General features: G+C 41.6%; 1 protein-coding gene across 1 annotated transcript in view; it reads right to left on the bottom strand.

The window, feature by feature from the left end:
- Positions 1-241: 241 nt before the first annotated feature.
- AIG1 (androgen induced 1) overlaps positions 242-23,735 on the bottom strand; it is a 260,493-nt gene continuing 236,999 nt past the window's right edge. The window contains exons 5-6 of the mRNA XM_052645645.1: positions 6,887-7,050; positions 242-902 (exon numbers count right to left, since the gene is read on the bottom strand). Coding sequence (XP_052501605.1) covers positions 865-902; positions 6,887-7,050 — 202 coding nt within the window. The 3' untranslated portion in view covers positions 242-864. The remainder of the gene's footprint in view (positions 903-6,886; positions 7,051-23,735) is intronic.

Raw genomic sequence — 23,735 nt, 5'->3', positions numbered from 1 at the left:
AGATGCCCTGAAGAAGAAAATGGCAAGCCACTCCAGTATTCTAACCCACCAGACTCCTCTGTCCATGGGGTTAGAGTCCAAAGGGTCACAAAGGGTCAGACACAACTAATGACTAAGCATAGCAGAGGCTTAGTAAACCCGTTTTTCATGAAGTATTAATAATAGAAATGAAATAAGAAAAGAAACACCAGTGTTGCTAGAGTTTTGAGATGCACCATGTAGACATCGGGCTAGGGGTTACTTGTTGTTTATTAAAGTTATAGCTTGCATCTAGGAAATGTTCACAAGATTAAATCATGAGATCCAAATACACTCAGGGTTTTGATTAAATCAATGCAATTATTATTAATATTGCCTGTTTAAGGCAATCATAACATTATTGCAATAGGGAACATCCGTCCCGATTCTCCAGGCTTACGCTTACGTTACTCAGTACAGGAAAAAAATAAATACACAAATGTTTTGCTTCACATCAGCCCCTTTGATTTTCACATATTTTTCAACAAGAAACACTATAGGATTCTTTTCTTCATTGATTAAATGGAATTACAATTGCAAAAATTAAAATCCAATGACCAATTTCAGTTGTAAAAACTGGAAGAGTCAAAAAAAAAAAAGATGCTATTATCAATAATGATTTTGGAAAGAATTCTTTAAAACACAATTGAGGAGAAGTTGTTTTGGAAATATCCATATTCTATTCTTACACATATTTCTCCATAAGTGTTCCCTCCCTCTGGGGCAGGCAGGCAGAGGCTGGTTCCACCATTTTCCTTGAAGCTTCTTCTCCTCCATCCGCGATGCCCAGGGGGTAATGAGTCTTCAATTGTAGCTCCACTCTGCTCTTCTGTTTAGACTTAGATCTCATTCCAATTTAGGTTTCTCTTTCTCTTCTTCCATACCTAGAAATATAGGCAAAGCACGTTATATGGACATCAGATTCAGCAGAAGGTTTAAAAGAACTCTCATCTCACCACACTTCTCCCCATCCACCCTTCATGTCCATCCCTTTTCTCCTAGCTAACAAGGAAAGTCGTTTACAACTTTCTCCAGAAATTTCCTCAGTGACCTCCCTCTCCTTCCTTCCCCCCAAATCAGGACATAACACCTCTGTGACACACCCAGCTCTTATGGCCTCTGGGAGTGAGGAACACAAGTTAGTTCTTGACTCGTTGAGTTTGCAGAGAAATCCCAATCGGACTGCCTTGTAACCAGCTTCTAGTAACAGGAGGTGTGGCGTTGATGAGTTTCAAAGAGACCTCATTTATGTTTATTTTACTCATGACTCTTCCCAAGGCAAGGACTCTGGATTTTCAAAAGTCAAATCATTTTTTTGGTTTATTTTTATAAGCTCTCATAGAGAGCTTATTAGCCACAAGAACTATTTATTTCCAGACCCACATGTACTTAAACTCGAGTTCTTCCTTTATTTAACCCAAGCCTGGTAGAACTATGTTTTCCTTCCTGAGACTCATACGTACTGGACTGGTGAGACCTCGCCAGTTGTCTGTAATGAATAGTTAGTGATATTTCATTTTCCTGGAGATGAACATGTTTAGGTCATTCTCATAAATTAAAGTTAAATCTGGCAAATGCTCCCCACTTTTTTTCTTTTGCTTCTACTTAAACACTTTTCTCCTAACATCAAATTCTTGGAGCCTTTTTGGTGGAACAAAAGGACCCCATCTACTGCAGGTTTTGTTGGTATTCTTTTTTAAAAAAAATTAATTTATTTGGCTGCACTGTGTCTTCGTGGTGGCACATAGGACCTTTTAGTTATGGCCTGTGGAATCCAGTTCCCTGACCAGGGATAGAACCCGGGCCCCCTGCATTGGGAGCATGGAGTCTTGCCCACTGAACCACCAGGCAAGTTCCTGGTATTCTTTTAAAAGTTGCAAGTTCTCGGAGGGCAGAGCCCACTGTTTTGTTCCTGATTATGTCCCGAGCACCTAACACCGTGTCTGTCTCATGGTAGGAGCTCAAGTAATCTTTATGAGATAAATTAGTAAACAATGACTACAGAGAAGGGCCAACTAGTGGAAAAGCAGTAGAAGGAAGCCTGGAGGGTGATCTCCGTGGGGCCTGCGATAGGAGAGACACCCCCGCCCCTTCTGCCAGCCCCCAGCTGCGAGCACCACCCGCTCCCGTGGTCAGGGTGGTGGCGGCGGGATGCGGGTAACAGGCTCAGAACAGGTGTCCCGAGACAGTCTCTAAGGTTTGGTTTTCATGACTAAGGAACTGGCAGAGATCTGTCACACTTTTTCCAAAGTACTTCTCAGAAATCATATTAAGGAAAACTTCAAGCTGAAGAGTAAGGACGTGTGAAGGGAGGAGGAGTAGGGCTGAGGGGAGAAGGCAGGAGGTAGCTTGGTTGTTGTCGGGTAACCACGGCAAAGGCAGGAAAACACAACACAGATTCTGTTCAAAGCGTGCACATGATCTGGGTCCCGACTCTGTCCCATGCTCCTTCTCCTGCGGAGAAGCTAATAACTGCTTGCTTTTCTTTTCAAAGTCTCCTTCCTCCTAAGTGTTCTCCTGCAGATGGGTTGAGTTGGCAGCAACAGTGGAATCTTCAAAAGTGGGGGTGGAGAACAGGGGCTGTTCATTGACCCAGACGGGGAAAATGGCTCCCCACCTACTTTAGTTTGGCAGCTTTGAGGTGGAGGGAAAAAATTAGACAGCTGTAAATAATATTTGGAAGAAGCAGAGGTATAATTTCCACACAACCAGCAGAAAGAAACCTGTCACGAAGCTGAGGCAGGATGTTCTGTCAGAAGTGGAGCGGAAGAGCTGATTGACCTTGACAGAGTCAGTCACATGTGGTTCCCCCAGGCCGGGAGACGGGCCCTGAGGGCAGCAGGACCGACCCTAGAGGTCTGTGTGGGCCTGTGGGGGACATGAGTAGGATGGAAAACCGGTGGGGAGCGAGGCGGACAAGGTGGAGGTTTCTGTCCCATGGGCCTTGCTCTGACCTCCTCTCCTTTCTCCTCTTGGCCTGCTTTCTCCTCCTTCACCCCAAACTATCACTTTTGGACATTTTCATTTCTGGTCATAAAAATTTGACTTTACTAAGACTGGTCACTCCAGTCAGATGCATTGAAATTAAAAGAAAGTTTAGCTTAAGCATAGAATATTTCAGCTGTTTCAGGCTGTACTGTATCCCCCCTCAGATTCCTATGTAGAAGTCCTAAAGCCCAGGACCTCAGAATGTGAGAGAAGGCCAAGCTTGTGTCTGGACAACCATCTGGTAAAGAGATGAGGCATGTGAGTCATGGATCCAATTTACCACTTCAGCAGAAGCCAGGAAGGACCTGTGGGGTCCCTCCTGTCTGATGATTTGGACCCTCATGAAATTACATGGGAGAATTTTGTGTCAGCAGAAACACAGTGAGCCTGGACAGAGACAAGATGAAATGAAGGATGAATGACACTGAAGGTGGTTCAGGGGTTCACTCCTCCTTAGCCCAAGAGGGCTGCCTGAGAGGGTAGGGCCACACTCCCCCTTCTGATGATTCCTGAGGATACAGCCTTCAGCCAAAGATTATTCTCAGGCCTTAAGCTCGAATGGAATGTCCTGCTACTTTCAAACCTGGTTGAGAACTGCGACCCCCTTTTTCCTTACGATCTCCTTTTTGGAAATGGGATACATATTCTGTGCCTGTTCCACCACTGTGTTTTGAAAGTAGATACATTTCTGTCTGGTTTCACAGGTTCACAGCTGGGTAGCAATTTTGCTTCAGGATGAACCATAACCCAGGTCTTACCCACACCTGATGTAAATGATAATTAAGATGAGATTTTGGACTTTTAAGAGTTGATGCTGGAAATACTTTGGAGGCTATTAGGAATGTATTTTGCATGAATGAAGGACATAAATTTTGGGGGGCAGAAAGTAGAATGTTATGGGCTGAATTATGTCTCCACAAACTTAAACTCTCGTACCTCAGAATGTGATTCTACTTGTGGATAAAATTTTTTCTAACATAAAATGAAGTTGTTAGGATGGCCCTAATCAAATATGGCCAATGTCTCTATAAAAAGGGGAAATTTGGAGACAGCCCTAGAGGAAAATGCCATGTGAACATGAAGACAGCCATCTCCAAGTCAAGGAGAGGGACCTGGGACAGATCCCTCCCTCAGAGGCCTCAGAAGCAACCAACCCTGCCAATACCTTGATTCTGGACTTCTGGCCTCCAGAACTGTGGGATATTACATTTCTACTGTTTAAGCTGACCAGTCAGTGGTCCTTTGTTGCAGCTGCCCTAGCAAACCAATATAACATCCACAAAGCCACTTTGAGTTATTAATATTTTCTTTTGAAAAGAGCAAAATGTTTCATTGTTAATTTAGCCTGTTTTAAGGGATTTTTGTTCATAGTTCATATCAGTTTTGATCTATTGTGTTATTCTGTAAGCTAGATCCATGATTCTGAGTGAAGTTTCTGAGCTCTCCTGTGTCTGGGTTTCCAGTGGTGACATTCTGATGGTTCTCTAGACATAGTACTTGGATTGAATGGTGTTGACTCTGCTACCATCTATCATGGTGGGTCACTTATTTCTGCGCTCAGCTGCCTCTTAGTTAAAAATAAGATTGGTTTAGATGATTTCTAATCTAATTTTAATTCTAAGACTCTAATAACGCAATTTTTATTTTGAAGTTGAAGCCAACATAACCAAGTGGAAGAAGCTGAGCCATTAAAAATCCCTAATGACAGATCCAAGGAAGGGTGTTCAAATTTGGCATTCTTGCTCCTTGGGGCATTTTGTCTCAGGTGGGGTAAATACAATCGGGATTGTAACACTGTACTTGATTGTACTCAATTCCTTCTAACACACACACAGACACACACACGCATGACTGCTTTTAATCAGCAATTTCAAATTCAACTACCTACAGAACCAGGCAGCTACTGTGAAGGAGCAAAATGACCAGGTGAGAACTAGGGACAACTTAAAGAGCCTTTGGAAAGGGGGCAACTAATACCCAATTCTAATCCATTGCTGCCAGCAGAGAACAGTGGGCTTGGAGTTGCCAGATCTTAAAATACTTGATTAGCTGAGAAATCTGGACTTCATGTGAAATCTCCCAACTTTTAAATACTGCTTCAAAAACAAAAATTCTGTTTAGGCCTAACGAAACTTTTTGGCAGGTAAAATTTGGAGCAGGCCATCAGTTTGCAATTGCTTGCATAAACAAAAAAGATGCCCACTTGACACAAAACATCTGCCTTTGGGGGAATTAACTGGACGGTTCCATGTAGATAAAATTAATCTCTACATCTGAAATGAGTTACAAAATGTTAGTTGACCTTAACTTGTATCGCTTAAGAGAACGGCACAAATTAAACTGGACAGATCATTAAAAACCAAAAAAAAACCCCAAAACCTTAGCTTCACTATTCATTTTCCATGTCTAACTCAAAGCTGCTAAAGTGCAATAGTCTATTCACCTAGACTGGCTTTTTTCTCTCCTGGTTTTCAGACCATCCTCTTTTAGAAGTAGTAGAACAATGAACAAATGAAGATGGGAACTGAGCTAACAAAGGAGAAGCTAGAGTCACAGGTACTTTCTGAATAACACAGATTGGACACATTAGCTTAAATTTAAATATGGCCTTTCTCTCAAGAAGCTGAGAAAAGTTTATATTTTGTTTTCAAAATATTTTTGTAAGTTAACTAAATACTTTTATAAGTTATCTAATAGAGAAAGATTACAATTCCATTGAACAGAGAAGAAAATTATTAAAAGATTAATTTCTGGTCCACCAAGCTGTAGCCTGAACTGAATACAAATATTTGGCACTTTTCCTAATAGAACAGTGCCTAAAATCAAGTCAGCTGCCGAGAAAGGAAACCCTCAAATTCCTCTGGGCCATTTAACACTGGCCAACACCTTGACACACGCAATCTTAGAAGATCCACACACAAAAGAAGTCCAATTGAATAACATGCAATGACTGGGTTTTATTTGTCTAATTAGATCAACCTCCTGGCATAGTACTTGGCACAAAGCAGGATGCCCAATGTTTGTGGAACAGGGATCATTTACAGGTGACATCTACAATGTTGTGACTGTATCGGAGGAGCTGCCCAGAGCTCTCTAAGATCTTCAAACCATCTTCCCTTTGGATGTATTTTCATGCAGGACTCAAATCACTACATACTATGCTGTCACTTTTTCCACTTTCGCATTTTTATGTTATCTGACATAGACTTAGGACCAGTTTTGCACAGCTGGGGTAAGGTTACGTGTCTTGCCAAGATGGAGGCTCTGCCATAAACAGAAACAAAAGAGAAATCAAATCATAGGTTAAGAAGGTTTTTGCAGCCACGAAGTATTACCCTTTACTGCCCATTCTTCTTTGCCACCTTCAAGTCTTGAATATGATAGTCGCTGGTGAATCATTCTTGCCGGAGGCATTCCTGTGCTGCCCAGAGTTTTAGCAGAACGGTGGCAAGACCTCTCGGCAGCTACTGCACCCACGCAGACGATGACGCAAAAAGTAGAAATCTGGGTGATTTCTAATGAGACTGTTTGGTTACATTTAATAATTTATCTGTTTCATCGGGGTGGGGGAGGAGTCCTTTTAGCTAAGGCAGTACTTTGTTAATCAGAATGAATTTCCTAATTTTTTTTTTTTCGGCAAACACTACATTTCTCCCTATAAAATTTTATAGATGTGCTTCTTTTCTTTTAGATCTGGATGTTTTACTAGTGAACATGACACAGTGAGTAATAAACCTTTCAGGTAACTGCCAGCAGCTCTTAAATTAATATTGAAGTTATAAAAATGAAACTCTTCATAAGGGATCCTGTGCTACAGTGGAATTTTCCATCTGTTTCTGCAGTAGTTCTTTTGTTTTATGCCCCCCTGAACAATACTTACTTCTCTGTGTATCCCAGATATAGCTGTTCAGAACTTCTCCCAGCAGGTACAAGAAGTTCATTAAGATGGTTGTAGACCCGAAGAAGAGGATTCTGGCTCCTGGGCCAATGTGTTCCAGGAAAGGGTACACCCACATCCCGGTTACATGATGCACCCAACACACCCTGCAGTGGAATTGGAAAGGAGACAGAGATAGAAGTTACTCTGACATCAGATTTCAGAGCTGCCACTGTGACAAATACAGACCCCCAACTCCAAACCGTGGTCAGCAATGTCAGTTGCACCTGACATTCAGCAGCTACCAGAAACTTTGCTGCTGTTGTTTGTTTTCTTTTAATTTTTATTCTAAAATACTGGGTTGGCCAAAAAGTTCACTCCAATTTTTCTATAAGATGTAATGGAAAAAACTGAATGAACATTTTGGCCAACCCAAGAATTTTAGACTCACAGGAAGAGTTGTAAATATGGTACCACGAGTTGCAGTATGCCCTTCCCTTAGCTTCCCTGCATGTTAGCATCTTATCTAACCATAGGCTTTCCTGGTGGCTCATCCCTGGTGGCTCATAGTAAAGAATCCACCTGCCAATGCAGCAGACTCTGGGTCGGTAAGATCCCCTGGAGAAGGAAATGGCAACCCACTCCAGTATTCTTGTCTGGGAAATCCCATAGACAGAGGAGCCTGGTGAGCTACAGGCCATGGGGTCGCAGAAGAGTCAGACACGACTTAGTGACTAAACAACAGGTAACTACAGTACAGCTGCTAAAATGAAGTAATTAAACTGTAGACGTCACTTGACACTCTCCAGTTTTCCCACCAATGTCCTTTATTGATCCAGGATCCCATGTTGTTTTTAGCGGTCGTGTCTCCTTAGTTTCCTCCAATCTTGCACTTTCCCATTCTCTCCTTGCCTCTCTTGACCCTTGAAGGGTCTAGTCAAGTATCTGAAACTGTTACTTTTCTAAACACAGTTATATAATCGTCCTAATCTCTTCTTTATGTAATGAAACAATACAGCATTAGGCAACCACACTATCATAACCCCTAGGTGAGAATGTTCCAGGAACCTTGCCATGCTGCCGTCCAACTAGGTACCAGTAGGTATCCCATGTGCTGACAGAACCCTCCAGTAGCCTCACTGACATCTGGCTTCCCACAGACCACTTTTTGTTTATCTTTTTTTTCATCCTGCTTTATATAATCCTTGCTTGTAATTATTCTATTTGTGTGCTAGAGATGTTTTAGGCTCACTGGGAATATATCATTAATCTCCATTGTTTTTAAAAGTTTAGTAAGAATATCTGCTTCGTTGGTTTAGTCCTGATACAACTGCTGAGAGCTATTTTCTAAAACAGTCTTGGGTTCATTACTTTATCAACTGTTGTTAATTCCGAAGACTAAATAGGATACAAATTACTTTACTGAATGGGTAATAAAAATTACTTTAAACATTTATGTGTTTGGGGATCATTTTCCATATCATCAATGGTTTCACTCCTCTTTGAGCAGTTGATCTATGTGTATATTGCCTATCTATAAACCTCATCTGAGACAACAAACCTGCCTTTATCTTAGAGCTTGCAGTCTGAATGAGGGTGATATTACTCCCACCTCAAGGAAGTAAAAGTTGGTTCTAGGAAGGTAGCAAAGAAATATTACTCCTTCAATGCATAAAGTAGAGATACATACATATATATATATATATTCAGAAAACGAAGATCATGGCATCTGGTCCCATCACTTCATGGGAAATAGATGGGGAAACAGTGGCTGACTTTATTTTTGGGGGCTCCAAAATCAGTGCAGATGGTGATTGCAGCCATGAAATTAAAAGACGCTTACTCCTTGGAAGAAAAATTATGACCAACCTAGATAGCATATTGAAAAGCAGAGGTGTTACTTTGCCAACAAAGGGCCGTCTAGTCAAGGCTATGGTTTTTCCAGTGGTCATGTATGGATGTGAGAGTTGGACTGTGAAGAAAGCTGAGTGCCGAAGAATTGATGCTTTTAAACTGTGGTGTTGGAGAAGACTCTTGAGAGTCCCTTGGACTGCAAGGAGATCCAACCAGTCCATTCTGAAGGAGATCAGCCCTGGGATTTCTTTGGAAGGAATGATGCTAAAGCTGAAACTCCAGTACTTTGGCCACTTTGTGCGAAGAGTTGACTCATTGGAAAAGACTCTGATGCTGGGAGGGATTGGGGGCAGGAGGAGAAGGGGACAACAGAGGATGAGATGGCTGGATGACATCACTGACTCGATGGATGTGAGTCTGAGTGAACTCCGGGAGTTGGTGATGGACAGGGAGGCCTGGCGTGCTGCGATTCATGGGGTCACAAAGAGTCGGACGTGACTGAGCGACTGAACTGAACTGAACTGACACACACTGAAATCAACAGATATAGTCTATCTGTGGTATTAAAGTTTCATAGGCTCAGAAATTCCACTCTGAGGTATATATCTAAAAGAACTGAAGCAGGATACAAACAGATATTTGTATATCAACGTTCACAGCAGCATTATTCAAAATAGTCAAAAGGTGGAAACATCCCAAGTGTCCATCAGCAGATTAATGGGTGAATAAAATGTTGTATATACACACACAATGGAATATTACTCAGCTACAAAGGGGGATAAAATTTCGATGCATGCTACAACATGGATAAACCATGAAAACATAATGCTAACTGAAATAAGCCAGATACAGAAGGGCACATATTGTATGATTTCATTTATACGAGATACTAGAATAAGCAAATTTGTAGAGATGGAATGTATGATAGAGGTTACCAGGGACTAGGCGGGATGTGGAATAGGGAGTATTATATATGGTACCCCCATGGACTGCTGCCCGCCAATCTCCTCTGTCCATGGAATTCTCTAGGCAAGCATATGGAATGGGTTGCTATTCCCTTCTGCAGGGGATCTTCACAAACCAGGGATCAAAACCATGTCTCCTGCATTGCAGGCAGATTCTTTACTGTCTGAGCCACCAGGGAAGCCCATCGTCCTCATCTACTGATGTAAAAATCAAGAGTTTTTGGAGTAAAATGAGGATGTGTCAGAAGTGATGATGGAAGTGTAAAGTTCTCCAGTTAGGGAAATGGAGAGCTATTCTGAGAATGGTGCTCTGATATGGAAGCCACTTTATTTTATTTAACCATTCCATGAGGTAGACTCATCCCCTTTTTACAAACAAAGAAACAGAAACTGGATTAAACAACTTGTCTTTAAAAATGGCAAAGCCAGGAAAGGAATGTACATCTGATTTATTTTCTCCTGCATAGACTTGCTTCCCTGTATGAGATATTCAAAACTGTCTCCAAAGGAAGAGAAGGTTTTCTTTTTTTAAAACTTGTTTTGACTTAGTAGGTATCATACTATCTCAGATATAGAAGTCCTGTTATGCGGGGCTTCACCTGAATTGGTGTGAATGATGCAGACACTTGTCTTAACAGGTTGTGGGCTTTCACCATTTGTTTCCTTGATATAATCAGGGCTCATTTTTTTCTGCACAAAAATGACTCATGACCTTGCTCATCTGTTGGTGGAGAGTTCTCAGTTCTTGGTTGACTTTCCATTTCTATCTCACTTTAAGGCCTTCCTGTCTTAGTGACCAAACAGCTTCTGCTTAAGGTAACGATGCCAATTTGAATTTTAGTCTAAACAAATGGATGACCATAGTTTATGTGTGTGTGCACATGTGTGAGTGAGTGTGTGCCTGTGCATACATATATATGCATACGCTGCAGTATTACAAGACTGGGATTGACTATTAAATGTCCCTCCAATTTCATTCACTTGAATGTGCAATTAAGATGAATGCCTCCTATTTGAGCTGTGTTGAACACCAGGAATACAGAAGCAAAATGAGGCAAAGGTGATTCTTGTCCCCATTCAGTACAGTCTGTTGAGGAATAGAGATACTCAAGGAAAAATGACAAGTGTAGTCAGAATTAGGGTAAGTGGAGGAGTGTGACGGGTGCCCAGGGATCATTCTCTACTTTTTTTTGGACCTTACAGTTACTTTTTTTCTCTTATGTATTCACCTTTCTTTCAAACCAATTTTTTCATAGCTGATGAATATGCGCAAATGCTTTCCATTCAAACAATCAAAAAGTTTTCATCAGCTTCATAAATACTGCTCTGTATCCTTCCATCTTGTCAAAGACAATCTTCTCCACTGAGGTTACATTCACTGACTCCAGCTCTGTGCTTTGCACTCTTTTTTCATCAAGTCTGGCTTCTTTTCTTGATACTCCACCAAAATATACTGGCTCTTTGACCTCAATTTCTCCTCTATGCTCTCTATGTTTCTGACTGCTCTTCTTGGTTTCCTTTCTAAGTTCACCCTTTTCTCCAGCCATTCAATGTTGAATTTCCTTAAGGATTGGTTTTTAAACCTTCCTCTCATATTATGTCTTCTTGGCTGATGAGTTTTTTCATGTTCAATGCTGCATGTCTACTACCTATACAGATGCTCCACAAATCTATGCAGCCTGGAACAGGTTTATCCTCTGTTCTGGAACAGTTTATCAAACAGTCCTCAACATCTCATTTTACATATCTTAAAATTACCTCAAAGTCGATTTAGCTACAGCCAAAGTCATGCTTTCTTTCCCAGCAAACCTGGTCCTTCTCTGACATTCCCTTCTGTGAATGGCACTATCACCATTCAGTTTTGTAACTCAAGCCTGGGGGTCATCTTTGCTGTGTCCATCTCTTTCACCACGTATAGTCAATCCATTACCTTGTCTTGACAGGTAATCTCACACATCTCTCTATTATATCTCCATGAGCAACATCTGAATTTCTGTTGTGCTCATCTCTGTCTCGAGTGGTGTAACAGTTTTAATTTGTCTCCACATCTACTTATTTATCCTCACAATTGCCATAGTGAGTGTTTCAAACCAGAAATCTGAACACATTGCATTCCTGCTTCAAACACATCAATGGCCTTCCAGTGTGTGTGTTTTTTAAGACTTCAGTTTTTAATGAAGTCTAGAGTGCCCTTCATTGAGTTGGCTTCTACCTGTCTCATACCCCACCTCCTATCCTGCTTCTCTTACACTGGCTTTCATTTGGTTCCTTGGTTTTACCACATTCCCTCATGCCACGTGGATTTACATGTGCTTCTATTTCTGTCTACTGTGTTAGTTATCTGCCCCTTAGACTCATTGTTGTATTTCTCCTCTATATCTTATCTCAACTATTCTAACTAACTAGCCATCATGCAGGAAAGTTTTCCTTGCTCTACTAGAATAGGTCAGATTTTATTCATTCCTATAGAACCATGAATCTCTTTTAAGCTCTTTTTTTATTAGTACTTAAATCTGAATATCTTTATTTGCATAACATTTCTTCCCCTCTAGCACCTCTGAGTTCTGTGAGGTGAGGGACTGTTTCTATTGCTTCATATCATTGCCTCCTCAGCACTTACCATAATGCCTGACACATGGTTGGAGAAGGAATAACTGAATAATGTAGCACTGAAGCTGTGATGGGAAGGATGAGTAAGAGTTAGCTGAACAAAGATGGGAGCTGAACAAAGTCATGAAGACAAGAGAGAATTCACAGATGTTCAAGAAGAAACCATTCTTATTGAAATCAAAGAAGGGGGCATGAAGGGCAGGCAGTTGCCAAACTGTGGGTGGTTTTTTAAGCCAAGGTTAAGAATTGTAGACTCTGTCCTAGTATGGACAACAGGAAGTCTTTGAAGGGTATTAAATAGATGTGAAACAGATCAGATTAACCTGGAAACCAATTGTATCAGAAATGGTGGTAGCCAGAATTGGAGTGGTAGCATTGGGAATGAAAATTAGTAGATTTAAGAGCTATTTAGACCAGTGTCCATCAAAAATAGTAGGTCATAAGCAATTGCATGCTGTATATGGTCAGGAGAGCAAATACTTTAGGATGTTTGCAAGCTTGTCAGTTGGTGGCCTAAATTCAACCATGGTGGGAGTATTTATACTGAAAATTGTCAAATGCTATGCATCAGGGTCCCCTTTGCTCACCTCCAGAAGAGCTGGTTGTTAAACACTTGCCAGTAACCCACTAGTAACAACAGAAGAAAACATAACAGAAAATATTAGAAAGCTGGGCGTATAATGACGATGGAAATTGCTTTGTGAAACTTCTGTTCCACTTGTGTGTGTATGTGTGTGTGTGTCTACGCTGAGTGTGTGCTTCTGCATGCTGGTTGGGTCATGATGCAGAAGATGTTTCATTTATTTACAGTAAGATTAGTTTGAAAGGCACTGATATAGGGAATAGAATTAAGAGAACTTGATGATGGATTGGATTTCGGCAATGAGGGAACTGAAATGAGTTAAGAATTAATCATAAATTCCTGGCTTGATTAACTGGGTGGAGAGTACTGCCATTCCCGGAGATAGGGAATGCTGTCAGGGAGCTGGTTTGAGAGGATAGTGAGTTCAGTTTGGATATGTTGAGTCTGAGGCATCTGTAAGATATCCAAGTGGAGATATCCTGAAGGCAGTTACAGGGGTTTGGACTGCAGAGAAAGGACTGATGTGGCAATACAGATACTGGGTTCATTGGCAAAAAGATGGTGGTTGAGGCCATCAGAACAGATTAAGGCAGAGTACACAGTATGATGGAAATAAGTCCATAAAAGAGTTCTGAAAAGGATCAGGATTTAAGGGGTAGTTTGAGGAGGATGCAGCTAAAAAGGATACCAAAAACATGTAAGCTAGAGACATGGAAGAAACACAGAAGTGTAGTGTCTTGAAGTCAATGGACAAGTGGTTCTAGAGTAGTTATTGTTCAGTTGCTAAGTCGTGTCCAATTCTTTGTGACCCCATGGACTGCAGCATGCCAGGCTTCCCTGTCCTTGACTATCTCCCGGAGCTTGCTCAAACTCATGTCCATTGAGTAGGTGATGCCATCCAACTATCTTAGTCTCTGTCACCTCCTTCTCCTCCTGCCCTCAATCTTTCTCAGCAATAGGATCTTTCTAATGGGTTCTCTCTTTGCATCAGGTGGCCAAAGTATTGAACTTCAGCATCAGTTCTTCCAATGAATATTCAGGGTTGATTTCCTTTAGGACTGACCGGGTCGATCTCCTTGCTGTCCAAGGGACTCTCAAGAGTCTTTTCCAACCCACAGTTCAAAAGCATCAATGCTTCAGCACTCAGCCTTCTTTGGAGAAGAAAATGGCAACCCACTCCAGTATTCATGCCTGAGAGGGTCAAGAAGCAGAGATACCCACCTGAGCAGTTTAGCTCCTAGCCTGTACACCAGCACTCCCTGAATGCTCTGAAGACTAAGATACAATGGATGGGAACAGCTGGTAATGTGCTCAGAACCGAAAAAAATAACCCCACTTTGAAATCTCTGCATAAATCTTTTTTCTTTTTTTTTCCCCCATTGACTATAAAAGCAACTCAAGTTCAGTGTAGAAAATATGTGAGACACAGACATTTTACAAGAAGTAAGATAAATCAGTTTTGGTGAAGCTTTATCCCCTGGAGATGGAAGTGCAACCCATTCCAGGATTCTTGCCTGGGAAATCCCATGGACAGAGAAGCCTGGCGGGCTACAGTCCATGTGGTCACAAAGAGCTGGACATGACTTAGAGATTGAACAACAACAACAGTGACACAAGACTGAGTCTCTTAAAAAACTCAGAAAGTGAATTTTACAACTTCTCCCAAGGAGAGAAAAGCCACTGCAGGGATAAAGTGATAAACACTTCCTTCAGAGAAGGTTTTGACTTACCCCTTAAGAAAGAGTCACATCACATGTGCAGCTGGCCTGTTGGAATTTACGACTGCTCTGCAGGCAATGAGCATGCACCCCAAGGTGGGGTGAGACAAAGGATGTGCATCAGCTTTTTGCCCAGTAGGTTTCTGTGCCTCTCATGTGATACCTCCAACCTGATGCTTCTGAAGGACTTTCCAAGGGTAGTTTTGACCTTTGGCTCAACTGCTGACTTTAGACCTAGCCCTCTCTTTAGACCTAACTATCTCATATGAGGGTCATTCTAAAGGCTCTTTGGATATCTCCTGAGTATTGACTGCATGGAGACTGGCTCCTGCTACATTTCTGAGAATCTAGATTTCTGAAGTGTTTTGGAGTTCGTGTACTCATTTATCCAACAAAGATTTCTTGAGTCTCTACTGTGTGCCAGGTGGGGTGAGCAGTCATGATGGTGCAAAGGTGTGCCCTTGAGGAGATCAGTATGGAATGGGTGCTGAATTTCCCACTGAAAAGGCTGTAGGTTCCAGAGAAAATGACAAAGGACATTTGTTTAGGTGAGAACAGGGCTCTGAAAATGGGACTCAAAAAACTCTCCTTGGTGATGTGTATGAGAATTCATGCATCAATTCACAGGCAAATGCCAAATGGAGGCATCTCATTCCAGCAGCACGGAAACATCCTCTAACTCAGTTAACAGAGAGAATTGTAGATGTTAGAGATATAATTAGACAGTTCTTCATTTACTGTGGGTTTAAAAGAGCATTCTTAAGACAGTCTTTTAAGGTAAAATCAAAATTTAAGATTCATCAAAGTCTTTTCAATTTTCTCATCAGAGCTAGCCTAAATTTACAGGATGTATCTCTACATGGGGCTTCCCTGGTGGCTCAAGGGTAAAGAATCTGTCTGACAATGCAGAAGCTGTGGGTTCAATCCCTGGGTGGGGAAGATCCCCTGGAGAAGGGAATGGCAACCCACTCCAGTATTGTTGCCTGGAGAATCCCAAGGATAAAGCAGCCTGATGGGCTGTAGTCCATGGGGTTGCAAGAGAGTCAGACATGACTGAATGACTAAACAACAGCAATCTCTAGTTGGGGCAAGCTTCATGGGTGCAGTCACATGGGGTCCTGTGCTCAGAAGGGCCTCACAGTGGGCTTCAGGCTCTGCTGTCACCATCTTGAAATTCATAATAATTTTTGAACAAGGAGCTCCATGTTTCTATTTTGTTCTGGGCCCCACAAATTATATAGCAGGTCCTGTCTATGCAGTTGCATTATCAATGTGCATGCGTGCTAAGTTGCTTCAGTGGTGTCCAACTCTTTGCCACCCTATGGACTATAGCCTGCCAGACTCCTCTGTCAGTGGGATTCTCCAGTCAAGAATACTGGAGTGAGTTGTCATATCCTCCTCCAGGGCATCTTCCTGACCGAGGGATTAATTCCGTATCTCGTGTCTCCTGCACTGGCAGGCTGGTTCTTCACCACTAGCACCATCTGGGAAGCCCTGTGTCATCTATACTGCATATCAACATCCAGTTCATCCATATGGTAGTTAGGTCACCTTGGATACTATTGACAGTATTGCTTCCTTTAGCGATGTAGTCATCAGATAACATAAAGTTCTCAGAACAGTCAACTTAGGTTAGACAAACAAGCAAGCAAACAAAACAAACAAGAAAGCTTTCCACTGCTTCTCTTTAGGCAGAGATGTATAATATTTTCCTGTACTTCTCATACACAAAGATGTTTTTAAGGTTACTTAGTCCCTCCACCCATCTCTAGGGAAAGAGGCAAATTGTGCTTGCCTCCCAAAATGAATTCCTATAATGAGGTAATGAGAGGGTGTGCTTTCTTCCTGATTTAAAACAACAAATATCAGAGTAATTTATCCACAAAGGCAGGACAATAATCTACTTCAGAATATTCCTCCCACACACAGGTCCTGGCACACGTGTAAACTGGTTTCAAATGACTGGCTTCCTCTGGGTCCCACATGGTATAGCCTACCTGGTCTTATGCTGATGTTTCCCTGAAGAGAATTCAATGTGAATTTCTCTTAATGAAATTCATGAGTGGTTTTGCTTAAGTTTAATCATGTGGACCTTCTCAAAGCATCAAGGTGCCAAGCTGACACGTTTCTGAACACGGTAGGGAACATGTGTTTTTTTCTGGAGGGAGGCGGGGAGTGTGATCAGCAAGGGATTGTTGTGGCCCAAGCAATCATCAGAATTGGCTGTGGGAGTGAGAAACTTGTGCATTTAAACTGCTGCCTCTGGACAAGGAGGAGGAAGAACATCCTAAATCCCACAACCAAAAAGCATAGGTTTCCAGGTTTTGCAAAAGTGATCTCTAGGGTCTCTCTAGCACATTTCATCCATCTCCTTTTACTAGATGCTTGTTATTAGGATTACAGACAATGTTCGGGTTATCCCTGCCATGATTACGTCTTCTTTAATCCCATGACCTCCTTGGACTGCCAGTCTCTCTAACTGCCAACTTTCTTTAATAAACAGCAACACTTCCAGACATTTCTTTTTCCCTAAAGAATATCTTTTTACATTTCTTCTATGTCAGGTTTGCAGACAATGAAATCCCTTAGTTTTTTTTTTTTTTGGTCTGAAAAAATTTTTATTCTTCCTTTATGTTTGAAGGATAATTTTGCTGGATAAAGAATTCTAGGTTGATGGTTTTTCCTTTCAACGGTTTGTAAACTAAAATAACTCTAAATGAAGCAATAGAAACCATAGATAGGACTTCCCTGGTGGTCCAGTGGTTAAAATCCACCAGCCAATGCAGGGGACATGGGTTCGATCCCTGGTCTGGGAAGATGCCACATGCCTCGGAGCAACTAAACCTGTGCACCACAACTACTGAGCCTGCGCTCTAGAGTCCCAGAGCCACATCTACTGAGCGCGTGCAACTAGAACCAGTGAGCTGCAACAAGGGAAGCCACTGCCCTGAGAAGCCCGAGCACCACAGCTCGAGAGCAGCCCCTGCTCTTTGCAGCCAGAGAAAGCCTATGCGCAACAGTGAAGACCCAGCACAGTCAAAAATAAATAAATCTGAAAAAGAAACTATAGATAAATGAACACTGACCTCAAAAGTTCTTCTTTTACAAGACCTTAACTGCCTGCCCCAGCTGCTGCTGCTTCTGGTATTCAGTGAGTTCCCCAGTTTCCAGTCCTGCTGACTTTGACTCTCTCCCTTGAACTCACTCTGGTCTGTCCATTGGGAAAGCCCACACCTCTTCTATCATCCATCCAACTTGAAAGATCAAAGGATGCCTCCCAACAACTTCAAGCTGGAAATCTTCAGTCCTTGATTGAGTTTAAACTTCTTCTATCTTGATCCTGGGTCCTTTCCATTTCTGTCTTACCAGCAACACTCTTATTTCCTAGTAATTCCTGCTCTCCATCTATCTCACTGAAGTTTTCTCTTTAAAGTATTTTAAAATATATTTAATACACAACATAATTTTAATGCCTCCATGTATGTTACATTTACATGAGCCATTTATGATGAAGACGAGAACTACAAGGGAAAGTCTTACAATGCACTGTGGAGACTTCATGGATTGAAGCAGATAAAATTGAAGCACTGAAGTCTTACCAGTTCCTAAACGTTTTTGGATCTCCTAGCTTCTGGGAAGGAGAAAAGTAAATTAAATTAAAAGTTACAGTTTTTACTCTCTCCTGAGTGAGTGGCAGAAATGATGTTTGAGGAGGACTGAAAAGAAAAATAGAAGGGGAAACAGTGGAAACAATGTCAGACTTTGTTTTTTGGGCTCCAAAATCACTGCTGATGGTGACTGCAGCCATGAAATTAAAATACGCTTACTCCTTGGAAGAAAAGTTATGACCAACCTATATAGCAGTTTGAAAAGCAGAGACATTACTTTGCCAACAAAGGTCCGTCTAGTCAAGGCTATGGTTTTTCCAGTGGTCATGTATGGATGTGAGAGTTGGACTGTGAAGAAGGCAGAGTGCCGAAGAATTGATGCTTTTGAACTGTGGTGTTGGAGAAGACTCTTGAGAGTCCCTTGGACTGCAAGGAGATCCAACCAGTCCATTCTGAAGGAGATCAGCCCTGGGATTTCTTTGGAAGGAATGATGCTAAAGCTGAAACTCCAGTACTTTGGCCACCTCATGTGAAGAGTTGACTCATTGGAAAAGACTTTGATGCTGGGAGGGATTGGGGGCAGGAGGAGAAGGGGATGACAGAGGATGAGATGGCTGGATGGCATCACTGACTCGATGGATGTGAGTCTGAGTGAACTCCAGGAGTTGGTGATGGACAGGGAGGCCTGGCGTGCTGCAATTCATGGGGTTGCAAAGAGTCAGACACGACTGAGTGACTGAACTGAACTGAATAGAAAAATAATCATAAGGCATAGTAAATTCTGCTTGAATGACTGAGGACCAGTTGACTTCTCTGGGGGTCTCTGTTAGAACAAGCCAGGCTGCCTCACAGAGCTCCCTTGCTGCTGTGAGCTCCAATAACTGATTCACAACCAATGGAATGACACTTCCCAGTAATAGCTATTTTTCAACAACAGAGACAATGGGAAAATCCAGGTGTTGAGTCCCTATGAAGATGAATACCTACACAAATGCAGCAAAAATCTAAAAGCAATTTTCTTTCCTCAGTGTTACGCTTTATATGTTAAAAGTTAATTTTTTCATGTTTATTCCAATTTCCAACACAACATTTTCATGATGGAAGATTCAACCTAATAGTGAGGGTATCAGTACAGATATATGTCAGCGCAGTATACTTTTTAATGAAAAATTTGGGGGAATTAAAAGATAATTGCTTTAAAAAAAAAGTTGATTTTTTTCTTCCCTAGTTTCACACTGTACTCTTTTTAGGTACAACCACGAACTTGTTTCTTGTAAGATTCAGTGATGACTATCCTAGTCATCACTTAAGCTCTATTTGTCTCTAGAGCAATGATATGTGGCCACTGAAGGTCATTAATAGGACAAAGTCCCACTTCTTGAACAGCTCCTTAAAAGAAACCCTGAGTGGATGGCATGTCCTCCTTGGGTATCACACCCAAAGACCAGCTTCCTGCTCTGCCAGTATTATCAATATTCTATTTCTTTTCATTAAGCAGTGACACAGTGAGTTTCTGGTTACTGTCTATATTACAAATGGGAATAACAAAAGAAGGACTGCTACCATGGAAACCCACCTGATGGCCTTTGTGGTGAGCTCCTTGCTACTTGAATACAAGCAAACGCCACACAATAAAGGGCTGATCAACATTAGGCATAGAGTGTCTATGCAAGAGCACTGATTATTAACTTTAATGAATGCCTTGAACATTGCAATCCAAGGCAGCATTATTCTTGTCCAACCTCATTATTAGAAAAGCACAGGGGAACCTGCATTAAGATATACTTTGGATTGCAAAGCAAGAGTCAATTTAAGGCCATCTCCCACTATTTGTCTCTTGTAAAAAACAAGCTACATAGTTTAAAGATGCACGCACTCAGAAATAAACTATTAAAAGCAAACTAAGAAGCTGGATTGTTGCCAGCTATATTTCAATAGATCAATCTCACTTAATTTATATGTGTCAGATACTGCTTCCTCTACGCAGTGCCTTCCTCAAAGGAAATTAATTCAAAGGCTCTGAGCATACAGTGTTTTAAATGCAGCTATAATTTATATGGGTAGATAATTTTTTTTTAAGTTCAAGATTTCTTTCTAGTTCATATTTATTAGTTTTGGCTGTACTGGGTCTTTTTTTTTGCTTCATGCAGGCTTTCTCTAGTTGCAGCAAGTGGGAGCTACTCTCTAGCTGTGATGCATCTAAGTCTCGTTGTTGTGGCTTCTCTTGTAGTGGAGCACAGGTTTTAGGTGAGTGGGCTTTAGCAACTACAGCATGCAGGCCCTAGAGCTTGGGCTCAGTAGTTGTCACACGTGCCCAGCTGCCCCGAGGCCTGTAGAATTCTCCCAGAACAGGGATCGAACCCGCATCACCCACACTGGCAGGTGGACTCCCAACCACTGGACAACCAGGGAAATCCTTGGGGAGATATTTCAAAGATGAGTTTATTTTGCTAAGTTCAGGGTTAACTCAATATGCTAGTAAAATTTTTTTATTTTCCATTACTAAAAAAAAAATTAATATCTTGGGGAGAGTATACATAGTGAAGGGCTTCCCAGGTGGCACAGTGCTAAAGAATCCGCCTGCCAATGGAGAAGACGCAAGAGACACAGGTTTGATCCCTGGGTTGGGAAGATCTCCTGGAGTAGGAAATGGCAACCCACTTCAGTATTCTTGCCTGAAGAATTCCATGGACAAAGAAGCCTGGTGGGCTACAGTCCAGGGGTCACAAAGAGTTGGACGTGACTAAGTGACCGTGTGTGAGCATAATAGTGAAAGTTTAACTGAGTGAACCAAAGGAATACAAAGTTTGAGTTAACAGAATTGATGGTAGTTGTGCAGGAGCATATCACTAGCAGTTTTCTTTTTCTAGTTTTTATTTGGCCGCACTGCACAGCTGGCCCGATCTTAGGTCCTCTATCAGGGACTTTCCTGGGCCCACGGCAGTGAAAGCACTGAGTCCTAACCACTAGATAGCCAGGGAATTCCCAGTTTTCTTTCTTTTGAAAAAAGCACTTTCACTCACTCCAATATCAATTAAAGTATAGTACTCTAATGCTAGATTACATTTGAAATCCCAGCTAGTTTCCTATTCTTTTTACCTGTTTCCACCAGAGAGAATAGCTTCTTGCCACTTTTGATTTATATTCTAGAAACCTTTATTCAAAAATGGAACACCAAACGTGGATAGAAAGAAAATGGGAGAATCAATGGGCTAATACTGCTAGAAAATTTATTTTCAGCTTTGAGGGAAGGCTGGTTCCGAAACAGAAATAAATATTCATCACTCTAGTTCTCACTTACTAAGAGAGTGAAAATTTATCTCTGAGGAATTTCAACCACCAATGTGTTGGAAAGACAGTCACATTACTATCCTGCTCAGATTCTCAGCCTCTTTGACCCTCACGGGTTCATGGTTTTGCACTATGCATCACTAATTCATTCATTTATTCCTTCAAAATGTACTGAGCCTTGCTTAGGCACATGTGTTGTCTCAGGCACTGGGGAATCACACGGAGAATGTCCTAGTAGTTACTGCCCATCAGCTTGGCAGGGACGGAGGGAAGGGACTGCAGAGCAGCACAATGAGTGCTTTGATGGGTGACTGGGGGATGCTATGGGAGAATAGGAAAGGGCTGGAAAGTGGCACCATCAGCAACCTAGAGTATCAGGGATGGCTTCCTGGAGGAAGTGATGTCTGATCTGAGACTCAAAGATATAGTTTTGTATCAATCTTCTATCTTCTGAATTTTATAACATTGTAATCTGTTTATTAAAATTTTTTTAAAAAGATAGAATGGATGAGCGAGTGAAGCCTGGAAGAAAATGGTCCCTAGGGAGAGAATGCTGTGAATGCCAGAGGTGAGAGAGACCAAGGGAGGTTCATGGAACTACAAAAGATTAGTAGAGCTGGTGTGTGCAGTTCCAGAGAAGGGGCAGAACTCATGTTCAAAGAGTTTTGTAGGCCATAAGATTACATGCCCCCGCAGAATTATTTTTGGTCTCAAAGGGGCCTTCTCTGTGGCCTGATATCTTTCAGCTTCTCTGTTACCTCTTTTCCCTTTAACTATGTATACATTATACCTTTAAACTTCCATCTTCAGCCCAAAAATGGAAACAATCCAAAGATGTCCATCAATTGACACATGGAGAAATGACTGTGGTATATCCAGACAATGACATGTTATTTGGCAATAGAAATGGCTGAAGTATCAATTCATACTACAATATGGATGAACCTTGAAATCATGATGATAAGTGAAAGAAGCCAGAATAAAAAGCCACACACTGTATGATTCTATTTACATGAAATATCCAGAACAGGCAATGCATACAGACGGAAAGTGGATGAGCCCCTTCCAGGGGCTGGGGGAAGAGTGACTGCTTGAAGGTGCAGGGATTCTTTTGGGGGTGATAAAAATGTTCTGGAATTAGGATAATGCTTGAACAACTTTGTGTATATTTTTAAAACCACTGAATTGTACACTTTAAAAGGGTGAATGCTATGATATACAAGTTATATCTCTCTCTAAAAAAAAGGCAAGGTAGAGGTATAGATGAAACAAGTTTGGCAATACATTGCTAACTGTTGGTGCTAAGTGAGGGATAAGGGGGTATTATTTGCTGTTGCTTAGTTGCTAAGTTGTGTCCTACTCTTTTTTTGACCCCATGGACTGTAGCCTACCCCACCCTTCCCCCAGGCTCCTCTGTCCATGGGATTTCCCAGGCAAGAATACTTGAATGCATTGCCATTTCCTTCTCTAGGGGAATCATCCTGACCCAGGGATTGAACCCAATTTCCTGCACTGCAGGCGGATTATTTACCGCTGTGCCACGAGGGAAGCCCCACATATTATATTATTCTTTCTTAAAAAAACCAAAAACAAAAAACCCTTTCCATGTCACCCATCTTCCTCCTTGCAGTCAGGCAATTTTTTGTCACAGAGAAATCAGAAACCAAGGGCTAACTTAGCTTGTGGTCACCAAACCTTAACATTTGCTTACAGCCTTTCCTCATTCATTCATTTCTGAGTTTGATAAATGCTTTGTGCAAACATCCTGCTAGGAAGTGGGGATACGGAAATTAACAGAAGAGGACTAGCTCCCACCCTTAGGATATCCCCATTAGGAAGGAAAGCCAGACATGTAAGGAGGTATTCCAAATAAGCAAGAAGCAGGAAGAAGAACAAGAGCAGACCTAAACTATATGGGAATCAGGGAAGACCTCTTGGAAGAAGTAATGTTTAAGATAAAAAATTGGGGGCAGAAGTTCAGTAGGTATCTATGTTTAGTTTACTTTAGTATATCTGGTTGGAGATATTGTGCAATCAAGGGAGGCAAGGGGTAATGTGTCTATGGAAGGGAGTTGGCCTGATCTGACGGTTCTTCAGCCAACTGACAATTTTTCTTGAGCTGTTCATCCCTCCGGGGCCTGATCAGATCTAAACAGAGCCTTAATGACAATTTCTGGATTTCTCTAGAGGCTGGCAAGAATTTATGAATGAACTGTGACTTCT

The sequence above is a fragment of the Budorcas taxicolor genome, chromosome 9 (assembly GCF_023091745.1).
Source record: "Budorcas taxicolor isolate Tak-1 chromosome 9, Takin1.1, whole genome shotgun sequence".
Taxonomy (NCBI): Eukaryota; Metazoa; Chordata; class Mammalia; order Artiodactyla; family Bovidae; genus Budorcas; species Budorcas taxicolor.
This window is presented reverse-complemented; position numbering and strand designations above follow the sequence as displayed.